General features: G+C 41.6%; 1 protein-coding gene across 1 annotated transcript; it reads right to left on the bottom strand.

Annotated features, from left to right (window-relative positions):
* Positions 1-1,709: 1,709 nt before the first annotated feature.
* LOC118800154 (histone-lysine N-methyltransferase EHMT2-like) lies at positions 1,710-20,236 on the bottom strand. The gene is made up of 19 exons (XM_036560318.1): positions 20,134-20,236; positions 18,577-18,710; positions 17,710-17,853; positions 17,164-17,471; positions 15,939-16,178; positions 15,611-15,693; positions 14,691-14,797; positions 14,122-14,244; positions 12,659-12,760; positions 12,343-12,447; positions 10,376-10,530; positions 10,012-10,179; positions 8,475-8,619; positions 6,930-7,007; positions 6,377-6,492; positions 6,178-6,264; positions 5,944-6,022; positions 5,023-5,198; positions 1,710-3,922 (listed from the first exon to the last, which is right to left on the bottom strand). Exons 1-19 carry the CDS (start codon positions 20,234-20,236, stop codon positions 3,742-3,744), a joined length of 2,634 nt encoding a protein of 877 aa, XP_036416211.1. The 3' UTR covers positions 1,710-3,741.
* Between the last annotated feature and the right edge of the window lie 83 nt (positions 20,237-20,319).

The raw sequence follows: 20,319 nt of genomic DNA, 5'->3' as shown, positions 1-20,319 counted from the left end.
GTATTCCAGGTGGTTGCTAGTATGTATGTGAGTATGTTTGTAACGTCTATGATTGGCAGTGTGAGAGATGGCGTGTTTGAACCAATACTGTATCGGTCCGTAGCGATCGGTCCCAAAAGCACAAGAGCACTATTCCTGTACAAGCTCTATGGTCCTGCACAGTTTTGCGGTTCTAGCTTGAAAACTGCAACCCAACCCGTGTCAATGATACAAATACAGTGTTGAACAGTAATAAGCAAAATAACAATCAGTAAGAGACAAACCGATGTATCAAAATCATATTTATTAAAAGCTAATAATAATAATAATGAAAAACAGTCATACTCAACTCATACAGCTCAGTCTTCATATAAAGAGAAGCAAACACGACGGTCCAAAACGACAGGCTGAATGTTCCTTAAATGAGCTCATGGCACTGATACAGTCTGAAAATAAGTCAACACATCATCTACAGCAGTGGTCACCAACCCTGGTCCTGGAGATGGACCATCCTGCTGAGTCTAGTTTCATCCACAACCTGCCGCACTCAGACCAGCTGATTGGCTTTGACTGAATCAGACGCATTAGTGTGAGGTAAGTGGAGGCAGTTTATAAGATGAAGGTTAGAACTACACTCTGCAGCAGAGTAGATCTCCAGGAGGAGGGCTGGTGACCACTGCTCTGCAGAGAACATGCTTAAAATATGACATTTTTCCTGCAAAATTTTGTGCACGATTTGTATTTATTGGCCAAGTTTAACATAATTGGAAAAAATAATAAAATATAAAATATAAAGTGTGCCATAACTTTTGCACACGCCACATTTTATGTTTTATTTTGTTCCCCAGTGTGATAAATTCAGTAAATTGTGCAGTAATTGTGCATTAAAATGTGCAGAAGTTCTCTGTAGAGGGTGTGTTTTCTTATTATCAAGATCAGACAATCAACTAAATGTACATTTAACCAGGGGTGCACAAACTTTTGCAAATGACTGTACATCAATAAAGAGCATCAAGTCATTTGATATTCAGCCACTTCAGAGAGATGAAGCGTTTAAGGCTCCTGGAATTTCGGAGAAACACAACAGCTAGTAGGAGGCGCTGTGAGAGATACTGTAAGAGAACCACTTTTGGATCCCTAAAGAACCTTTTAAATGGAACAATTCAGCGTTTTCAATCTCATCAACTGTGAAAGAGAAAAACATAAAAACCTCTTTACTCCAAACTGCACAAAATAATCTCAAAACTGCCTACTTGCTGTTCCACTCTTACAAATAATGGAACCAAAAAGCGTTCTTCAGAGCGATGAAACAGAAGAACCACTTTTAGTTCCCTAAAGAACCTTTTGGTTTCAATATATCTTTGTAAAGGAGCTGTGAATTTAAAGAACTCCCACATAATATGAGTTCTAAACTAGTCAAAGGTTTTTCTTCCTAGAAACACACATTCAAAAGAAATGGTTCTTCAATGGTTCTTAAGTAAAGAAAATGCATGATTAAAGGGTTCTTCGCATGGTGAAAAGGTTCTTCAGATTGATGGAGAATGTGCTGTAGATGGTGGTACATAGAACCTTTTTGAAAAAGGTTCCATATAGCACAAATACAACAAAAAAGGGTTCTTTCGACACTGTAACGATAGAAGAACCCTTTTCAAAAGGTTCTGTGTACAACCATCTACAGCACATTCTCCATCAATCTGAAGAACCATTTCACAGTGCAAAGAACCCTTTAATCATGTTTATGGTTTTATATAGAACCATTTTCTTTCATAAAGAACCTTTGAAGAACCACCAGCTGCTCTAAATTCACTGTTTCTGTGACGTCACAAGAAAACCACACATTTGCATAAACCTCTTCAAACCCACTCAGAATCCAGCAGTTTAGCCCCGCCCACTCACACTGACATTGTAAGGGGTGTTTCAGCCCGCACTGTTTTTTGAGTGAGGCACAGCCAATCAGAACAGAGCTCATTTACATATATCAGTCTTAACAAAAACAGCTTGTTTAATTCTGAGGGATTATTACATTTTTGGTTCTTAAACATATGCAAATGTTATAAGCAGAGACAAATGACCTTAATAAAGGTTTTCTGTTGTTCAGGTTCAGTGAATTGTGTTGAAATAATATAATATACATGTAATAAATATAATATATATTTACTATATACTGAAATATAGTAAATATAGTCCATAGTAATTGGCTGTATGATACAGATGCAGCTAATAGTGATGAAGTCCAAAAGGGGCATAAAAGGGTTCTTTTGGAGAACTGAAAGTGGTTCTGTGCTGTCGCTCTCATGCAGGGTATGGCACTGCATAGTTATACAGTTTTACTATATGTGAAATACAATAGTGGACAGTCTGGTATGGTGAGATTTAATGTGCTGGACTGTAATTCCTCCAGAGGTGTAGAAGAAAGTACATGTACATTTTTCACATCTTTTGTGCTTCTTTTTAGCACAGAAATGTTGGAAAATCAGTGGAATTCCATTTTAAACGTTGACCAGAACTGACTAAATAACAACTGTTGACCCACATGAGAAAAATAAAAAGCACCTTTTCATTCACAGTGTTGGCCACTGAGTCTGGTCAGAAAGGTCAGACAAATCTGACCACTCCAAACTCCAACATGTTAAAGCCTTACTTCAGTCATTTTTCACTCAGACAGCTTCTGCTTGTGTCTGATTAGCTCTTTTAAAAGCCTCTACAGTTCAATCCAACACTATTAAAGCGATAGTTCAGTCAGAAATCAGGCTCCCCCAATTTTACCCTCTCTCACTGCAAATGTAGTCGATCAGCCGAGTCCTGTATTGTGTCTAAAGTTCTTCGGTAGTTTAACGCTGGAGCTAAGAGGCTAATGTAGCTAACAAGTATTCCAGCTTATACCCCACCAATTAGCATGAAGCTAACTGCATGCTTGTTAAGGGTTTCACTGCTTTTGTGACGTCACAAAAACCCCAAAACATTTACATATATTTGCCCATTCCGCCTACCGCAGTTTGGCTGCACCCACTCACGCTGAGGTTACAAGGAGTGTTTCAGCTCAGACTGCTTTTTAAACATGGCACAGCCAATCAGATCAGAGCTCATTTACATATATCAGTCTTAAAGGCACGGTAACAGCTTATTTTCAATTCACTGTTTTTGTGATGTCACAAAAAACACAACTCATTTACATAGCCTCCTATTCAGCCTGCAAAACTTGCTCCACCTGCTGCCATTGAAGTTATAAGTGTTTTAGCCTGGACTGCTTTTTTGAATGAGGCACAGCCAATCAGAAAGGAGTCCATTTACATATATCAGTCTTAAAGGCACAGTAACAAAAACAGCCTGTTTAATTCCAAAACATAAAGAGGCTGGAAAATGGTCCGTAAAAACTAATTCTGACTGTTTTTGGTACATAAAGCCACACAAATGTGGACCTTAAAATAAAATAAAATAAAAATAAAGGATTCATTTTCAGAGATTACTAAACAACTCCACATGGTTTGAGGCTTTAGGCCTGTAGTTAGCACTGTGCTAATTAGTGGTGTCTAAGGTTACATCAGCCTAAAGACGAAAACTAAAGAAGTAAACTTCCGACACCAAATACGACTCGGCTGATCAGCTACACTAAATGGGAAAACTGGGTCAGTTCAATTCTGGCCAAACTGTCTCTTTAACTGTTTGAACTGGTCATGTTCAGCTGTAGAAGGGCTCTGCTCAGGTCGAGTCGACTCTGAAGGTCTGCAGTCGGGTTCAGCAGGTTCCAGACTCGCTCAGGGTTTAGGAATTTCCCACAATGCTTAGCGCAGGTTCACTCCCCGACTCTGGACACGTCTCCATGCGGGCCAGCCGGCTCTGCTCCAGCGCGATGGCTTCAGCTGAATGTTTACATTTCTCCGAGCCGCACTGACACGTGAAGTATTTACTCTTAATGTCCCAGAATCGATCTCCATAATCAAACCTGATAAACAGAGACAAAGAGAAGAAGAGCAGCAGTGAGACCCTCAATACAGAAGCTGTTAAAGTCACAGTACAGTGCAAAACCCTTCATTTATCCATTTTAATTTAAAAGTATGTGGACACCACATTCCACAAGTTCATTAAATTTCTGCCCTTCTAGAGCTGCCCTGGACAACTGTAAGTGTTATGAATGTGAAATGGATGCGAAACATCTTAGCCATGAAACTCAATGAGCAAGACCACCTATTGCCTATGTCACTCACTACAGAGTACCAAACTGCCTCTTGAAGCAAAATCGGCACAAGATCTGAGCAGCTTCAAGAAATGGGTTTTCAGGGCTGAGCAGCTGCACACAAGCTTAAGATCACTATGTGCAAGGCCACGTGTCGGTTGGAGTGGTGTAAAGCGCCACCACTGGACTCTGCAGCAGTGGAAACGTGTTTTCTGGAGTGATGAATCAGCTTCTCTATCTGTCAGTCTGATGATGAGTCTGGGTTTGGTGGATGCCAGGAGAACGTTACCTACTGGAATACATAGTGCCAACAGTAAAGTTTGGTGGAGGAGGGATGATGGGCTGGGGCTGTTTTTCAGGGTTTGGGCCCCTCAGTTCCAGTGAAGGGTGATTTTACACAGTTATCTGCTTCCAGCTTTGTGTCAGCAGTTTGAGGAAGACCCTTTCCTGTTCCAGCATGACTGAGCTGCTGTGCACAAAGGGAGGTCTATATAGACAGGGTTTGACCAGTTTGGTGTGGAGGAACTCCAGTGGCCTGCACAGAGCCCTGACCTCAACCCCACTGAACACCTTTGGGATGAACTGGAACATCGCTTGTGAACCAGGCCTCTTGTCCAACATCAGTGTCTGACCTCACAAATGCTCTTCTGATTGAAATGTGCACAAATTCCCACACACACACACTCCAATATCTTGTAGAAGCTTCCCAGAAGAGTGGAAGCTGTTATAGCTGCAAAGGGGGACCAACTCCATAATAATGCCCATTGTTTTGGAATGGAACGTCCAGAAAGCTCATATAAGCGTGGAAGTTAAGAGTCCACATACTTTTGGCCATACAGTTTACCACTACTATAGGGGAATCCCATTACCCGAGCTCCTGTCCTGTTAGGATGTCTCTGGAGCTGAAGAAGGCGATGCGGGGGAAGCGCAGGTCCTGATGCAGCATGAACACTCGCACAGGGATGATGTTCGGGTCACACAAATGATTAATGAAACGACTTATGTTACCATAGTAACGGGCGTCGATGCAGTACACCTCACCATCCTGCAGAGGAAGACAGAAAAATAGAAAAAATTAAGTCTGTTAATTTACTCTATTAAACAGGTGGGCAGGTTTAATCCGCTCCATTAAACAGGTGGGCAAGTTTAATCTGCTCTATTAAACAGGTGGGCAGGTTTAATCCGCTCTATTAAACAGGTGTGCAGGTTCAATCCGCTCTAGTAAACGTGAGCAGCTTTAATCCGTGCAGGTTTAATCCGCTCTATTAAACAGGTGTGCATCTTTAATCTGCTCTATTAAACATGTGTGCAGCTTTAATCTGCGCAGGTTTCATATGCTCTATTAAACAGGCAAACAGGTTTAATATGCTCTATTAAACAGGTGTGGATGCTTAATTCGCTGTATTAAACAGGTGTGGAGGCTTAATCTGCTCTATGAACTAGGTGTAGAAATTTAATCCGCTCTATTAAACAGGTGAGCAGGTTTAATCCACTCTGTGAACTAAGCGTGGAGGTTTAATCTGCTCTATGAACGAGGTGTGGAGGTTTAATCCGCTCTTTTAAACAGGTGAGCAGGTTTAATCTGCTTTATTAGACAGGCGGGCAGGTTTAATCTGCTCTACTAAACAGGTGTAGAAATTTTATCCGCACTATTAAACAGGTGTAGAGGTTTCATTTGCTCGGTTAAACGGGTGTGGAGGTTTAATCCGCTCCATTAAAAGGTATGGAGGTTTAATCCGCTCGGTTAAACAGGTGTGCGTGTTTCATTTGCTCGGTTAATCAGGTGTTACCTTGTTGTCCAGATCGAACAGATATGAATCGTCTTCTCTCACATCAGCTTCTGCATCAGAGATCAGCTCTCCAACATACCTGTAAAAAAAAAGAAATTAGAACAAAAAAGTGAACTAGGCCAGGAGTACCAGACCAGGTAAACTAAGCCAGGAGAACTATTTCAGGTGAACTAGGCCAGGTGAATTAGGCCAGGAGAACATCAGTGAGAGAGAGAGATGGACAGATTCACTCACTCGCAGATGAAGCTGCCCTGTGGAATGTCCTGTAGCGCTCTGACCCCCCAGCCCATCTTCTCAGTACGATAGAGCTGTAAACGCACCCTAACACAAACAGACCAGGTGTTAGGTAACTGTACTAATGAGATCAGTACCTGGGATAAAACAAAGCTGATGAGGGGAAACAGACAGATGAGTAAACAGTGATTAAACTCACTTTATTCCAGCCTGCACCACCCTGTTCTTACAGGATTTATAACAGGAACACGCCAGGTTACACTCAAAGATCAGCGGAGGCTCGATCTTATTGAACTCCTGTAGGAGGCGCTGGTCCTGCAGACACACACACAGTTACAATCAACACCGTCTTTCATCAATGAACACGTCACATTACATAAAGAAAATGATAATTATTGGCAGTGAAGGCTTGAACTCTTGAACAGCTGTGTCCCCTGTACACCAGGTGGTGCTGTGAGACTTTTGTCTTTTATATGCTGTGGTGGTGAAAGTAGATACTTTTGGTAAAATATTCCTCAAGTACTGGCTATTCACTCAATACTACTAGAACATTTAGCAATTGTTATTTAACTCAGTTAGCAGAGTGAGCCAGTGTGATCTATGTCCAGTTATCAGAGTTAGCTGGAGTTAGGTATTTTCAGTTAGCATAGCTAGCGGATGGTGTCATCCTGAGGATAAATATTTTGCTATTACACAGCCTTGCGATTGTTGTTTACAGCTCTAATGCGCTTCCGTGTTAAGTCATGTTTTACCTTGTCGTACCAGCAGCGGATGCTGAGCTGTCCACAAAGGCAGTTACTGGAGGAGCAGTCATCAGTGCAGCTACAGTGCTACAGCAAACACAAACATTATCACAGTGTCACACATTCAGAATGGCGTTAAAGCTGGGACGCTCAGTCTTACTCCTGGAGATTTACTAAACTAGTCCTAGATCATCTAAAGCTGAGAGATACATAAAATTCAATATCACATTACTGTCCAAATACATCACAGTATCAGTTCACTCTCTTAGAATTACACCAAAAGGAAAACCTACTGTTTATACTGAACTGCTCTTTCAAAACGATCTGAAGCACCCGAACAAATTACATTCAGTAAGTTTAATTAAGTTTCTCTTATGTATTAATACCAATCAATAGTGTCAGTATTGCTGTGTGACACCAGGACAGTTACAGACAACATCTCACCCAGAACTCAGTCATCTAACAAATAATACAGGTGAAAAAGAAGTACAGGAGAAAAAACAGGTGAACTACAACGGGAGAGCTACATCAGGAGAACCAGACTAGGAGAGCTACATCAGGAGAACTACGTTAGGAGAACCAGAGCAGGAAAACCACATTAGGAGCACCAGACCAGGATAAATACATCAGAAGAACCAGACCAGGAGAACCAGACCTGGAGAACTAGACCAGGAGAACTATAAGCTACAACAGGAGAACAAAAACAGGTGAACTACAACATGAGAGCTACATCAGGAGAACTAGACCAGGAGAACTAGAACAGGAGAACCAGACTAGAAGAGCTACAACAGGAGAACTACATCAAGAGAACCAGACCAGGAGAACTGGACCAGGTGAACTAAACTAGAAGAGCTACATCTGTAGCTGTGTTACTACAAAACTGTAACATGTAAACAAGTTAAGGTGAACCAGAAGAGGTGGACTTGAACAGGTGTGCTAGAACAGGAGAACTAGATCAGGTGAACTAGACCAACTGAAACAGGAGAACTGGAACAGGGGAAGTGGAACAGGTGTACCTGTAGGTGGGTGTGTTGCGGTGCCTGTAGGTGTGTCTGTGCATCTGTAGGTGAGTGATGCTGTGGTGCTGTCAGGTGTGTCTGTGTACCTGTAGGTGGGTGATGCTGCGGTGCTGTCAGGTGTGTCTGTGTACCTGTAGGTGGGTGATGCTGTGGTGCTGTCAGGTGTGTCTGTGTACCTGTAGGTGAGTGATGCTGCGGTGCTGTCAGGAGTGTCTGTGTACCTGTAGGTGGGTGATGCTGTGGTGCTGTCAGGTGTGTCTGTGTACCTGTAGGTGGGTGATGCTGCGGTGCTGTCAGGTGTGTCTGTGCATCTGTAGGTGAGTGATGCTGCGGTGCTGTCAGGTATGTCTGTGTACCTGTAGGTGGGTGTGTTGCGGTGTCTGCAGATGTGTCTGTGTACCTGTAGGTGGGTGATGCTGCGGTGCTGTCAGGTGTGTCCGTGTACCTGTAGGTGAGTGATGCTGCGGTGCTGTCAGGTGTGTCCGTGTACCTGTAGGTGAGTGATGCTGCGGTGTCTGCAGGTGTGTCTGTGTACCTGTAGGTGGGTGATGTTGCGGTCGATGTTCATGGCAGATGTTTCGCAGTTCTCGGCGATGTATTTATAATCAGACGGACAGCCTTCATCGTCCACTCCGTTCACACAGGGGATGGGAATGTTCTCATAGCCCTGAGCTATATCACTAAAACACAGAACCGGACACAGTCACACAGAGAACCATGGCTAACCTGGACATAAGTCATAACTGCGCTTAAAAAACAAAACACATACATTAAACTCCAAAATTTGAATCACAAAAGAAACTGGAAATTTTAATGCCAGTCATGGTTTCTGGTTAAGATTTAGTTTGTCAGACAAATGGTCAAAGTTCTGGTCACTGAAGTTAACGTTGCTGGATTTTTCTTTACCCAGAGAGCAGTGATGATACAGTTAAAGTTCAAGATGTAAACCTTTTGAAATCTCTGTTTAGCAGTGTGTTTTATAGTCAGTGTAGCCTATGAACCAAGTTTATACTCCACTGCTAACTTGGAGCTCCACATTCAATTCCATCAAGACTGAAATACCTTTGATAAATGAACATAAATATCAGGAATGACGACTCAGCGAGTTACATCAATGTTTTATACTAAGTTTGTGAAGATTTACAGCCGTTCAGATCTTACAGGAATCAGCTAAACTGTCTTACAGCTCGCAGCAGCTAAACGAGCAACTGAGGACCCTCAGCTTCTTCACCTGAATGTCCTTCAGCATTTAAAGCTACAGCAGAATCAGTGAGTGTTTTTCTAGCCTAATATCACATCTTATGTTAAGTAATTGCATATTTGTCATGGTTTTATGACAAAATGTGATAAATAAGTTACAAATGTGTGGTAAAAAGTGCATGAATCAGCCTCTATCTCTGAACTCTGTGGAGGTCTGAAACGTTACCAAAGACAAAGCTTCAGAATACTAAATAAGGAAATGAATACAGTATATAGTATCCAGTATACAAATTACTAAATTCATTTTCACGACGACTTTGTGAGCTATATCAATATTTTATACTAAATTCGCAAAGATTTTCAGCCGTTCACATCTTACAGGAATCAGCTAAACTGATTTTCATTAACTTATGTCACTTAAATTCTTTTGAAGAAAAGTGAGGACAGTGTGAAATAGCAGGGAGGAGTGTGTCCTAGCATTACCTGGATATGACCAGATTTGTAGCCTAATATCACGTCTTGTGTTAAGTTGCAGCATTTTTTTTTCATGGTTTTATGACAAAATGTGATAAATAAGTGACAACTATTTGGTAATATGTGCATAATCAGCCTCTATCTCTGAAAATTGTGCTATAATTCTGAAGGTTACCAACAACGAAGCTTCTGAACACTAAATAAGGAAATTAATACCAACATGATGATCAAATGCTACAGTATTTAAATTACTATATTCATTGTTACTCTCTACACAACCTGAGAACGTATCACTTTCAATCACGACTGCATTTTCGAAGTGGCTCAATTTGGTGGGAAAATCATGCACCTAGCAATCCTGGGCTGGAATGAATCTACCGAGAGGTTTGGAACGTCACCTGCAGATGATCCTCTCTGTTCGGACGATCCGATTGGCTATTCCTCTGCGCAGCTTTCGGTTTATCTGCAGCGCCACCCAAACTGGCGAATCAGGGCGCGCCAAGGAAAGGGGCGTGTCTCCTTCCCTGTTCATCACGTCAATGTCTGCTCCGCGAGACAAGAACAACCTGCAACGACACACAAACAGCGCCACGATGGTAACACATGTACAGGGGGACGTTAATTTACAGTTAATGTAACGAGATTTCAATCCAAGTCATTTTGGACAATGGCATGTGTCGACTCTTTTAGGTGAATGTTACTATTCGCACTGAAGAGCCATCATTTCTTTCCCATGTTTGTAAACAGGCGAGCTGTACTGACGTGACGCAGTCGTTGTATCCTTCTCGGGCAGCGATGTGCAGCGGCGTGTCTCCGTGCAGGTTTACGCTCGAGAGCGGACAGCCCGCATTCAGAACCAGCTCGGCGATCTCTGCACTGCCCGCAAACGACGCCCAGTGCAAACACACATTCATCTCCTACAACACACAGACAGAGATAATTACATTTTTCGGGTCTAATTAGTGACGTATAATCCATTAAACCAATGCTGCTGATGTCAATTACTCTTTTTTGTGTTGACATGTTGCTTTTGGAGCTTCTGAAATTAATCAGCATAGAGTGATTGACAGAACAAAACCATCTATCTTCAAAACTATGAAGAAAAAAACATTATCAATCTTTAACTGAAGTTAAAGGAGTATTTATTCACTCCAAGTAATTTTGAAGCTCATCTCATCTGATTTCAATGAAAAACAAAATGGAGATATGATTTTGTCCTGGCAGCAACAAAATACAGGGTGATTCATAAAGATTCATCCAATTTCAAAATGATTGATTTCACCTGTAAATCATTACAGATCAATGCAGTGAACTGTAAATGGCTTAAATGAGCATAAAGTTTATTATGTAATTGTATAAGGTCTCAGTATGAACCTCCTCCAGCTGTACAGACAACATCAACACCATAGTCAAATTCATCCCATACTGGATTGAGCATGTCGGGTGTCGCTGCACTCACGGCTCTTTCAGTGCGATTTCGGAGATCATCCAGTTTTGCTGGGAGTGGCACATAAACAGAATCCTTAAAGTGCCCCCACAAAAAAGTCACACGGCGTGAGATCTGGTGATGCTGCTGACCTTTTTCTTGGAACTGTTGGTATCAATGACGTACACTCTGAGCTGTTGGAGGTTCACTGCCATACTGACTGTCAGAAACTCTATGACCCCCTCTTTCAATTGGACTGTGATTGGTTCCTAGGCGGCTCACGGTTGTAAAAAATATGGCGCTTTGAAATCTGATGACTCTTTTTGAATCACCCTGTATTTAATAATAATAATAATTATTATTATAATAATAATAATTATTATCATTATTATTATTGCAACAATGTATTTACATTACCATTCAAAAGTAAGGCATCACTTCTTAGTCATATAAAAACAATCCAGTTGCAGATCCACAGATTTCATATTATTAGAAGTATGTCGTTCCTGAAATAGTTCTGAAAAAGTATTTCCCATCAAATTGGCCAAGTTATTCATTCATTCATTCAGGAGATATTTCTGTGGAGGTCAAGATAGTCCACTTGCATAAGGAAGGAGAAAGACACCAAAACTGCCCCCATCAGATAAACAGCACTTAAAGCTTTTATCTCTGAGAGAGAGGAGAAAATCAAGCTGCTTCAGATCTGAAAACATCCACAGGTGTTTCTGTATCCTGAAACATACTTTACGCAAGGACGTGAACGCGCTGCAGACTTTCAGTCCTTCTGTACAAACTCACTGTACGTTCTTACGTTGCTGTGGCAGTTAAAATACTCAGTACTGAAGGGGGCGATAGAGGACAAATCAGAGAGGGATCTACTGTTATTCCAACAGTAGAGGAGAGTGAGCTGCTTTACCTCTTCTCTGAAATGGAAAGGTGATAATGTATGATGTTTAAAGTTTATGTAAGCCGTCTTCGCGTGAGACTCAACTGCTTGTCTGCTATGGCAGTTGAGAAAATACTCTGGTGGCATAAGACCGCTCGGTCGGGCTTGGCTGTTGTTATGGCGCCACCTGCTGTAACGCTCAGAATGCAGAACGCAGAATGCAGAATGCAGAATGCAGAATGCAGAATGCAGAATGCAACTACGCGCGAAACAATGTCTATGTAGCTCCAAGTGTTTGCGTTCGCATCCTTGCGAATAATATGTTTCAGGCCTCACTAAGGCTTTACTGAAAATGTAATGACAGATAAAACACTGTTTGGCTAATTTTGCCAAATAAGAGGGGGTTGTGTGTTTGACCTTGTCTTTGAGTGTGACGTCGGCCCCCCGATTCAGCAGAGCTCTGATTATGTCAGTGTGTCTGTGTTCAGCAGCCCAGATTATTGGAGTCCATCCACCACTGTCCTACAGAGAGAGAGAGCAACAAAGTACATCACTTTTATTAGCATTATTACCATTATTACTATTATTATTATTATATGACATTATATTAATTATTATATGGTTTCTTTAAAAGATTAATCTTCCGTATCTTTGTCAATAAATATCTGGATTAAACTGAATGAACTGTGAAACCATCAGTTCTCAAAACAAACAATCACAATCCAGGCTTTACCTGAGCATTTATGTCCACCTGACCAGTGTTGAGTAAAAGCGTGACGATCTCCAGATTCCCCAGTTTAGCAGCGTGATGAAGACCAGTGGAGCCATCTTCCTCCTGAGAGAGAGAGAGAGAGAGAGAGAGAGAGAGAGAGAGAGACAGACAGACAGACAAAAAAAGAAAGAAACAGACAGACAAACAAAGAGAAAGAGAGAGAGAGAGAGCGAGAGAGAGAGACAGACAGACAGACAAAAAAAGAAAGAAACAGACAGACAAACAAAGAGAGAGAGAGAGAGAGAGAGAGAGAGAGAGAGAGAGAGAGAGAGAGGGAGGGAGGGAGACAGGGAAAAGAATTATGTAGCGACAATAATGATCAATATTAATAAATATTGAAGGGAATATTGAACTTTATTTGGGGGCGGGGCTTTGGAGGGAAGACTGAAGGGAGGGGCTGTATTTGTTTGGGGGCGGGGCTTTGGAGGGAAGACTGAAGGGAGGGGCTGTATTTGTTTGGGGGCGGGGCCTTGGAGGGAAGACTGAAGGGAGGAACTGTATTTGTTTGGGGGCGGGGCTTTGGAGGGAACACTGAAGGGAGGAACTGTATTTGTTTGGGGGCGGGGCTTTGGAGGGAACACTGAAGGGAGGCTTTGGAGGGAACACTGAAGGGAGGAACTGTATTTGTTTGGGGGCAGGGCTTTCGTGGGAACACTGAAGGGAGGAACTGTATTTGTTTGGGGGCAGGGCTTTCGTGGGAACACTGAAGGGAGGAACTGTATTTGTTTGGGGGCAGGGCTTTCGTGGGAACACTGAAGGGAGGAACTGTATTTGTTTGGGGGCAGGGCTTTCGTGGGAACACTGAAGGGAGCCTTTGGAGGGAACACTGAAGGGAGGCTTCAGAGAGAACACTGAAGGGAGGCTTCAGAGAGAACAGTGAAGGGAGGAATTGTATTTGTTTGGGGGCGGGGCTTTGGAGGGAACACTGAAGGGAGGAACTGTATTTGTTTGGGGGCGGGGCTTTGGAGGGAACACTGAAGGGAGGCTTTGGAGGGAACACTGAAGGGAGGGACTGTATTTGTTTGGGGGCGGGCTTTGGAGGGAACACTGAAGGGAGGAACTGTATTTGTTTGGGGGCGGGGCTTTGGAGGGAACACTGAAGGGAGGCTTTGGAGGGAACACTGAAGGGAGGGACTGTATTTGTTTGGGGGCGGGGCTTTGGAGGGAACACTGAAGGGAGGAACTGTACTTGTTTGGGGGCGGGGCTTTGGAGGGAACACTGAAGGGAGGCTTTGGAGGGAACACTGAAGGGAGGGTCTGTATTCAGAGGGCGGAGCTTTAGAGTGAACACTGAAGGGAGGGTCTGTATTTGTTTGGCTGTTCAGATACTAGCATCAGCTAACTTCTACCAAAATGCGAGAAAAGAAGACGCCTCTAATGCTGTCTGGTTCACTGGCTGTGCGCATTAGTATGTTAATACTCACTACGTGGTAAACACACGCTCCGCTCTGCATGAGGAATCGGGCCACCTCCACCTGGTTGTTCATGATCGCCTCCAGCAGAGGAGTCCTCAGACTTTTATCCTGAGCGTCCACCTTAGCGCCCGCCTAAACACAACAAAACAAATACAGACAACAACAAACTGCTCGGTTCTGTTCTGATGATGAGAAAGAAGCTTCATATTTAAACTTCAGATTAAAAAACAGTCTAAACTCAGATTAGCACTGTTGTTGGGATTTTAATACATGTATAAGACTGTTAGTAAACTCGAAGAGTAGCTAATGTGTAGTGTGTTGGTTGTAAATTCCTAGAAAGCTCCTGGGTCGTATCTCAACTCAACTTTACTGACATTCGACTCGTATGCAAGCATATAACAAGAACAAAATTCAGCAATCAATGTTCGCACACCACTATTACATATATCCACAGTAAATAAATAAATAAATAAATAAAAAAATAAAGGCGCTATGGGGTGCAAACATCTGAATTCATAATCTGAAATTACACCACAATTTGGACTCATATTATTTACAAATTATAAGTAACAGTGTACCTGTATGAGCAGGTAGCAGACGTCCAGCAGGCCACGCTGAGCTGCAGCGTGAAGAGCAGAACGACGATTCTGAGAATCAGGCTGATATGCTGGATCTATACCTTCCACTAAGAGAGAGAAAGACATGTATTATGTATTGTATGAATAATTAAAACACTATATGTAGGGGCTGAAATCGCCTACTGCCTGGTGTCCCTGATCACGACAGTTCACAGTGGTGTTCTCTAAAAACGCAGAGCCTGTGGCTCGAATGGAGACTTGCCTTGGAGATGGGAACAATCATGTGTGCTTATGAGCTCCTGCTGGTGTGGGTTCATGACAAACAAATGCAACTTGCTATGCTAATGTGTGAATGTGTGTGTTCTCATCAATGTACAGTTTTTAATAAATATTCCCTTTGTCAAAGCAACACATGACTAGTGTTTGGTACTGAAGCACACTTGTTAATTATAAGCACAATGTATATATGATAAACATGTTTCTATTATTGTGGCCATAAATTCTTGATTTTTAATTTTTTCAAGATTCATTGACTTGGTAGCCTGAGTTGACGGTGCAAAATTTTTATCAATTGGTATCATGTTGCTAATTTAGTAAAATAGATTATATTAAGAATTCTAAAAAAATTAACAATCTTCATAAAACATAAAAATATTAGTAACATTAAAAGTAAATATATATTCTAGATAAAAAAAAAAACAAAGTTCTGAGAAGAAAAAAGTTGCTAATATTCTTAACAACATTCACAATATTCAAAGGAAATGACAATATTAACGTTCTTATTGTCACCAAAAATATTCAAAGGGACACGACAGAATTACTAATAAATAATTGATAATAATGTGGTTTGTCAGTTACAGAGCTCAAACTCAGTGAGCTCACAAGGACAGTGCTGATTGGTGGAGGCTGTGTGAACGTACTGAGCATAAGCAGAACTTTCTGGACCTCCCCCTGCTTGGCTGCTGGGTAAAGCTGGCGCGGGTGGAACCTCAGCTTCTTCTTCCTGACCAATCAGAACACAGAAAGAGGGAGCAGAATTTTTTTTGAGAATGTCATAGAACCCAGTCAACCAATCAGAACACAGTATGCACTGTCTATCTTAACCCTGTCCAGATATGCATAATAATTCTGTTACAGATGCTATTTAAATGACAATTATTTAACTATGTAATTTAATATAATTTATGATGTAGCTACATATCAATTACATTTACAGTTAACTGCTTAGCATATACACGTTCGTGTTACCTCTCAGTATCCTGGGTAAGAATCGCTCTCTGTAGCGCCGCCCTCCTGTCTCCCGGAGGAAGTGCACTGGGGCAGACCGGCTTCCCATTGGGCAGTACGAGGGAGGGGCCAACACTGTCCACGCCCCCATCACCCTGGGCAACCACATCCTCTACCACGCCTCCTCCAGTCGCAGCACTGGGAGTCTGTAACTGAGGCTCCGCCCCCTTTCTTGCCTCACCACGCCAATGCATCCTCGCACTGATTTACAAAATATAAGAAATGAAACAACAGGCAACACATTAGCATAAGGGACAGAATATACTCAAAATTAAAAATACTGGAAGCAGTGGTGGACAGTAATGAAGTAAATGTAATTTGTTTCTGTACTTAAGTATTTTTTCCCTGTATCTGTACTGAAGTTTTTCCATTTTGGGCGACTTTTTCCTTTCACTCCACCACATTTCACAGTCAGATATCTCACTTTTTACTCCACTACATTATGAGAAATCTGTCCTTCCTTTTGGTTTATGTGTGTATAAAAACGTAACATGTCAAAACGAAAGAAGCACAAAGCAAGAACACCAATCAGGGCACAGCGGTCACTTTGTTTTGAGCTTGTTTTGACCTGTTGGACATACCGACCCAGTGCAGCACACGGTTCAACATCAGTGCAGCAGTGTAAAATTTTGGGAGTGTCTATTCAACATAAATGATGAACTAACCTAACTTTGTGTAAACAGACCACAATATAGAAATATGTACTCATATGCAGTTGAGACTGACGTGTCTTTATTCTGAATTTATACAAACACATTTCATTTTATAGTAAATTTGTTTTGTCTAGTTTATGTTTATGAACAGAGACCTACAGATGCAGTTTAGTAAAGGAAACTCATTTGTGAATCTGAGTTTAAAGTTTTTATTAAACTTAAATTTGTAACTAAGTTCAAATAAATCTTAAACTGAAACTTTGTTTGTTCACAAAAGGTTATTTCAGAGCCACTCAGTTCTACCTAAGGGAAACTGTTTGCCTTCAGTGTTTTGGGAGGGAGTAAGGAAGTAACTTCTACTTTTACTGGAGTAATATTTTACCTTGGGTATCTCTACTTTAACTCAAGTACATGATTTGTGTACTTCGTCCACCACTGACTGGAAGATACTGAAAGAATATAATTAGTGTTGTTATTAATATTCTCAATAAGAGTGTCCTTTCAGCAACAGAACTGCAGCACTCTTCTCTCACCTGATTGGCTCGCCAGTCCTCTTCTCATTGCTAAGCGCTGTGGTTGCCACGGTGAGCGTGGATGGGAGGAGCGAGGGTGTGGTTGTTGTTGAGGAGGCGGTTGCTGTGACTACAGTTGTCCCTGGTGACGGTGTTGCCGGCGGGATGGTGACCTCCTGGGCCTCAGAGGCGTCCTCTCCGCAGTGCGGGCAGAAGAGCAGGCCGCCGCCTGCTCCACAACGGCTCCGCCCACTGCCCAACACCGACACACAGCCGCGGTGGAACCGGTGAGCAATACGAATGTCCGGACAGCACTCCAAAAACGTCCCCTGAAAATGAATACAAAACGCATATGCATACATATACAACAATAATAATAAATAATAGCAATAACATTAACAACACTCCAGAAATGTCCCCTGAAAATTAATATACTACTCATATTCATGTACAATTCATAATAATAACAACAACAATAATAATAATAATAATAATAATGATAATAATAATGATAATAATAATAATAATAGCAACACTCCAAAAATGAATGTTATTTTATAAACGTACAGACAGGCAGAAGTATCCGCAGCCCGGGCAGCAGTGGTGTTTGACCATGTGTGAGCGATGAGTTTCACACAGAACCATCAGAGACACACGGCTGGACGGACGCATCGTCTCCCCCTTCATGATCTTATTGGTACAGCCCACCAGCTGAGAGAGACGGAGGGAGAGAGGAAAACGAGGGTGAATTTAATAAAATAAATAGATGCACTTTACATAATGACAGCATCACAACCAATGATCACTACAACAACCTATTAATGTATCCACAATTATTCAATTAACTGACTATTCTTTTTGATTTTTATGTCTCTGCTGCCGTCATATCCCCCCCTACACTTCCTGTAGTGTATTACAGTCTGTCAGAATGACTGTGTGGATCATATGAACATTATAGAGGCTTTTTAAATGAAACAGTAGAAGCCATATCGCCCCCTACACTTCCTGTAGTGTATTACAGTCTGTCAGAATGACTGTGTGGATCATATGACCATTATAGAGGCTTTTTAAATGAAACAGTAGAAGCCATATCGCCCCCTACACCTCCTGTAGTGTATTACAGTCTGTCAGAATGACTGTGTGGATCATATGAACATTATAGAGCTTTTTAAATGAAACAGTAGAAGCCATATCGCCCCCTACACTTCCTGTAGTGTATTACAGTCTGTCAGAGTGACTGTGTGGATCATATGAACATTATAGAGGCTTTTTAAATGAAACAGTAGAAGCCATATCGCCCCCTACGCTTCCTGTAGTGTATTACAGTCTGTCAGAGTGACTGTGTGGATCATATGAACATTATAGAGGCTTTTTAAATGAAACAGTAGAAGCCATATCGCCCCCTACACTTTCTCATAGGTGCTGTGGTCACACCTGTCCATTGATGCTCTCGATGGCCATGCAGGTGCGCTGCGTGTGCGCGGTGAGTCGCTCCACACGTGGAGCCTCCATCCTACAGCTACACAGCGGCAACTCCTCCATCCGCTCCATCTCTCTATCACTGCCGTCTACAGAGAGAGAGACAGATGGAGAGAGAGAGAGAGAGAGAGAGAAAAATGTGACATCTGTAACAAATGTAGTCACCCAATTGTAACTCAGTTTGTATCATCAACAACAAACATTTTTCAGATTTCATTAATGTTTGAGTTATTTTTGATGTTTTTTGATTTACTCAGGGAGGCAGAATTTTATTCACTCATGACAGCACAAGCCTCTATATTATTTTGAAATATATACATTTTACACAGTCGTGAACTGTGATCATTAAAGTTAGGCCTTCAGATCAAATCAATGTGACAATTCACTGAAAACAAGAAACAAAACACCTCAACAATTATTACTGCCTGCTAATGCTGGATTAAATCCAGATTAAATCTAGATTAAATCCTGAAATCTGAAGCTTGTAAAAGACATTCCATATTATTTATTTGAAGCTTGTAACAGACATTATCATATATTTGAGCTTGTATGTATCATTGTAACAGTGACTGTTTCAGGAAAGAGTTCTGCCGCCGCTGTTTTCCATTCCTAACAACTATCCAAAACCTGCTTAGATTACAGCTCGTATTCACAGTCAGTGATGTATCTAGAACTAGATTCCTCTGTCACTTCTGAAGATGTTGGTAGTTAATCTAATACACGTGTCAGGCTCCATTCCTCACGGGCCAAAACTCATTTCAGCGCACTGCCTCATTAAACACAATTTATTCGACTCATCAGCTAATCAGTAAGGCCTTCATGAACTGAATTCAGAGCATCAGATGAGGTTAAACACTGATCTCTGCAGCACTTTGGCTTGGAAGGTCTCCAGTTTGACATGCCTGATCTAACATGCAAGGCCTTCAGTTCAGCTCCTTAAGTCTTAGCCAATGGGAGACCTTGCCTCACTGTATCTACTTCAAAACCACAGAGAACACAATCACGATTGGATAATTTTCTGTTTGGCACTTTTAACCCATTTGATTAAAACTAAAACAATAAAATAAGAGTACAACTATAATATTTACAGACTTTAAACACAGCAAGCATGATGGTTCTATTGAATAAAATTAGTTAAAATCTATGGATATGTAAAAAAAAAAATAAAAGGTCTAGAAGGCTGTGAGGGTTCCTCACTGACTTAATGTAAACATAAGTGTCATACATATTAAGTTCGCATGTAGCTAACTATTGTTTTCTTAACACATTTTCAAAAAGCATCTACAGCACATTCATGCACATTTTCCATCAATCCGAAGAACCCTTTCATGATGCAAAGAACCCTGCAGTCATGCAAAGGGTTGTTTGAGTGTTCATGGTTCTATATAGAACCATTTTCTTTACTAAAGAACCCTTGAAGAACCATCTATTTTAAGAGTGTACACGTAAGTATATATACATTTTCAGCCGAATTGACCACTCCTACTGAAGAGTATTTAGCTGTTGACACACCTGCCTGAGGGGACAGAGTGAGGCTGTCTGCAGCAGAGATGTCCAGAGACCCCAGAGGAACTTCAGTGTAGTCAGTGGAGCCCCCTGCTGGACAATTATTCATTCCCCCCTTTTTTTTTCCCATTCCCCCCCTCTGCATCTGGAATATAATGAAAATTCATAATTACACCAGGTAACATCAGATAG

This window comes from Colossoma macropomum, unplaced genomic scaffold (genome assembly GCF_904425465.1).
Source record: "Colossoma macropomum unplaced genomic scaffold, Colossoma_macropomum, whole genome shotgun sequence".
Taxonomy (NCBI): domain Eukaryota; kingdom Metazoa; phylum Chordata; class Actinopteri; order Characiformes; family Serrasalmidae; genus Colossoma; species Colossoma macropomum.
Note: the sequence above shows the minus strand (reverse complement) of the source record. Positions and strands in the feature narration are given on the sequence as shown.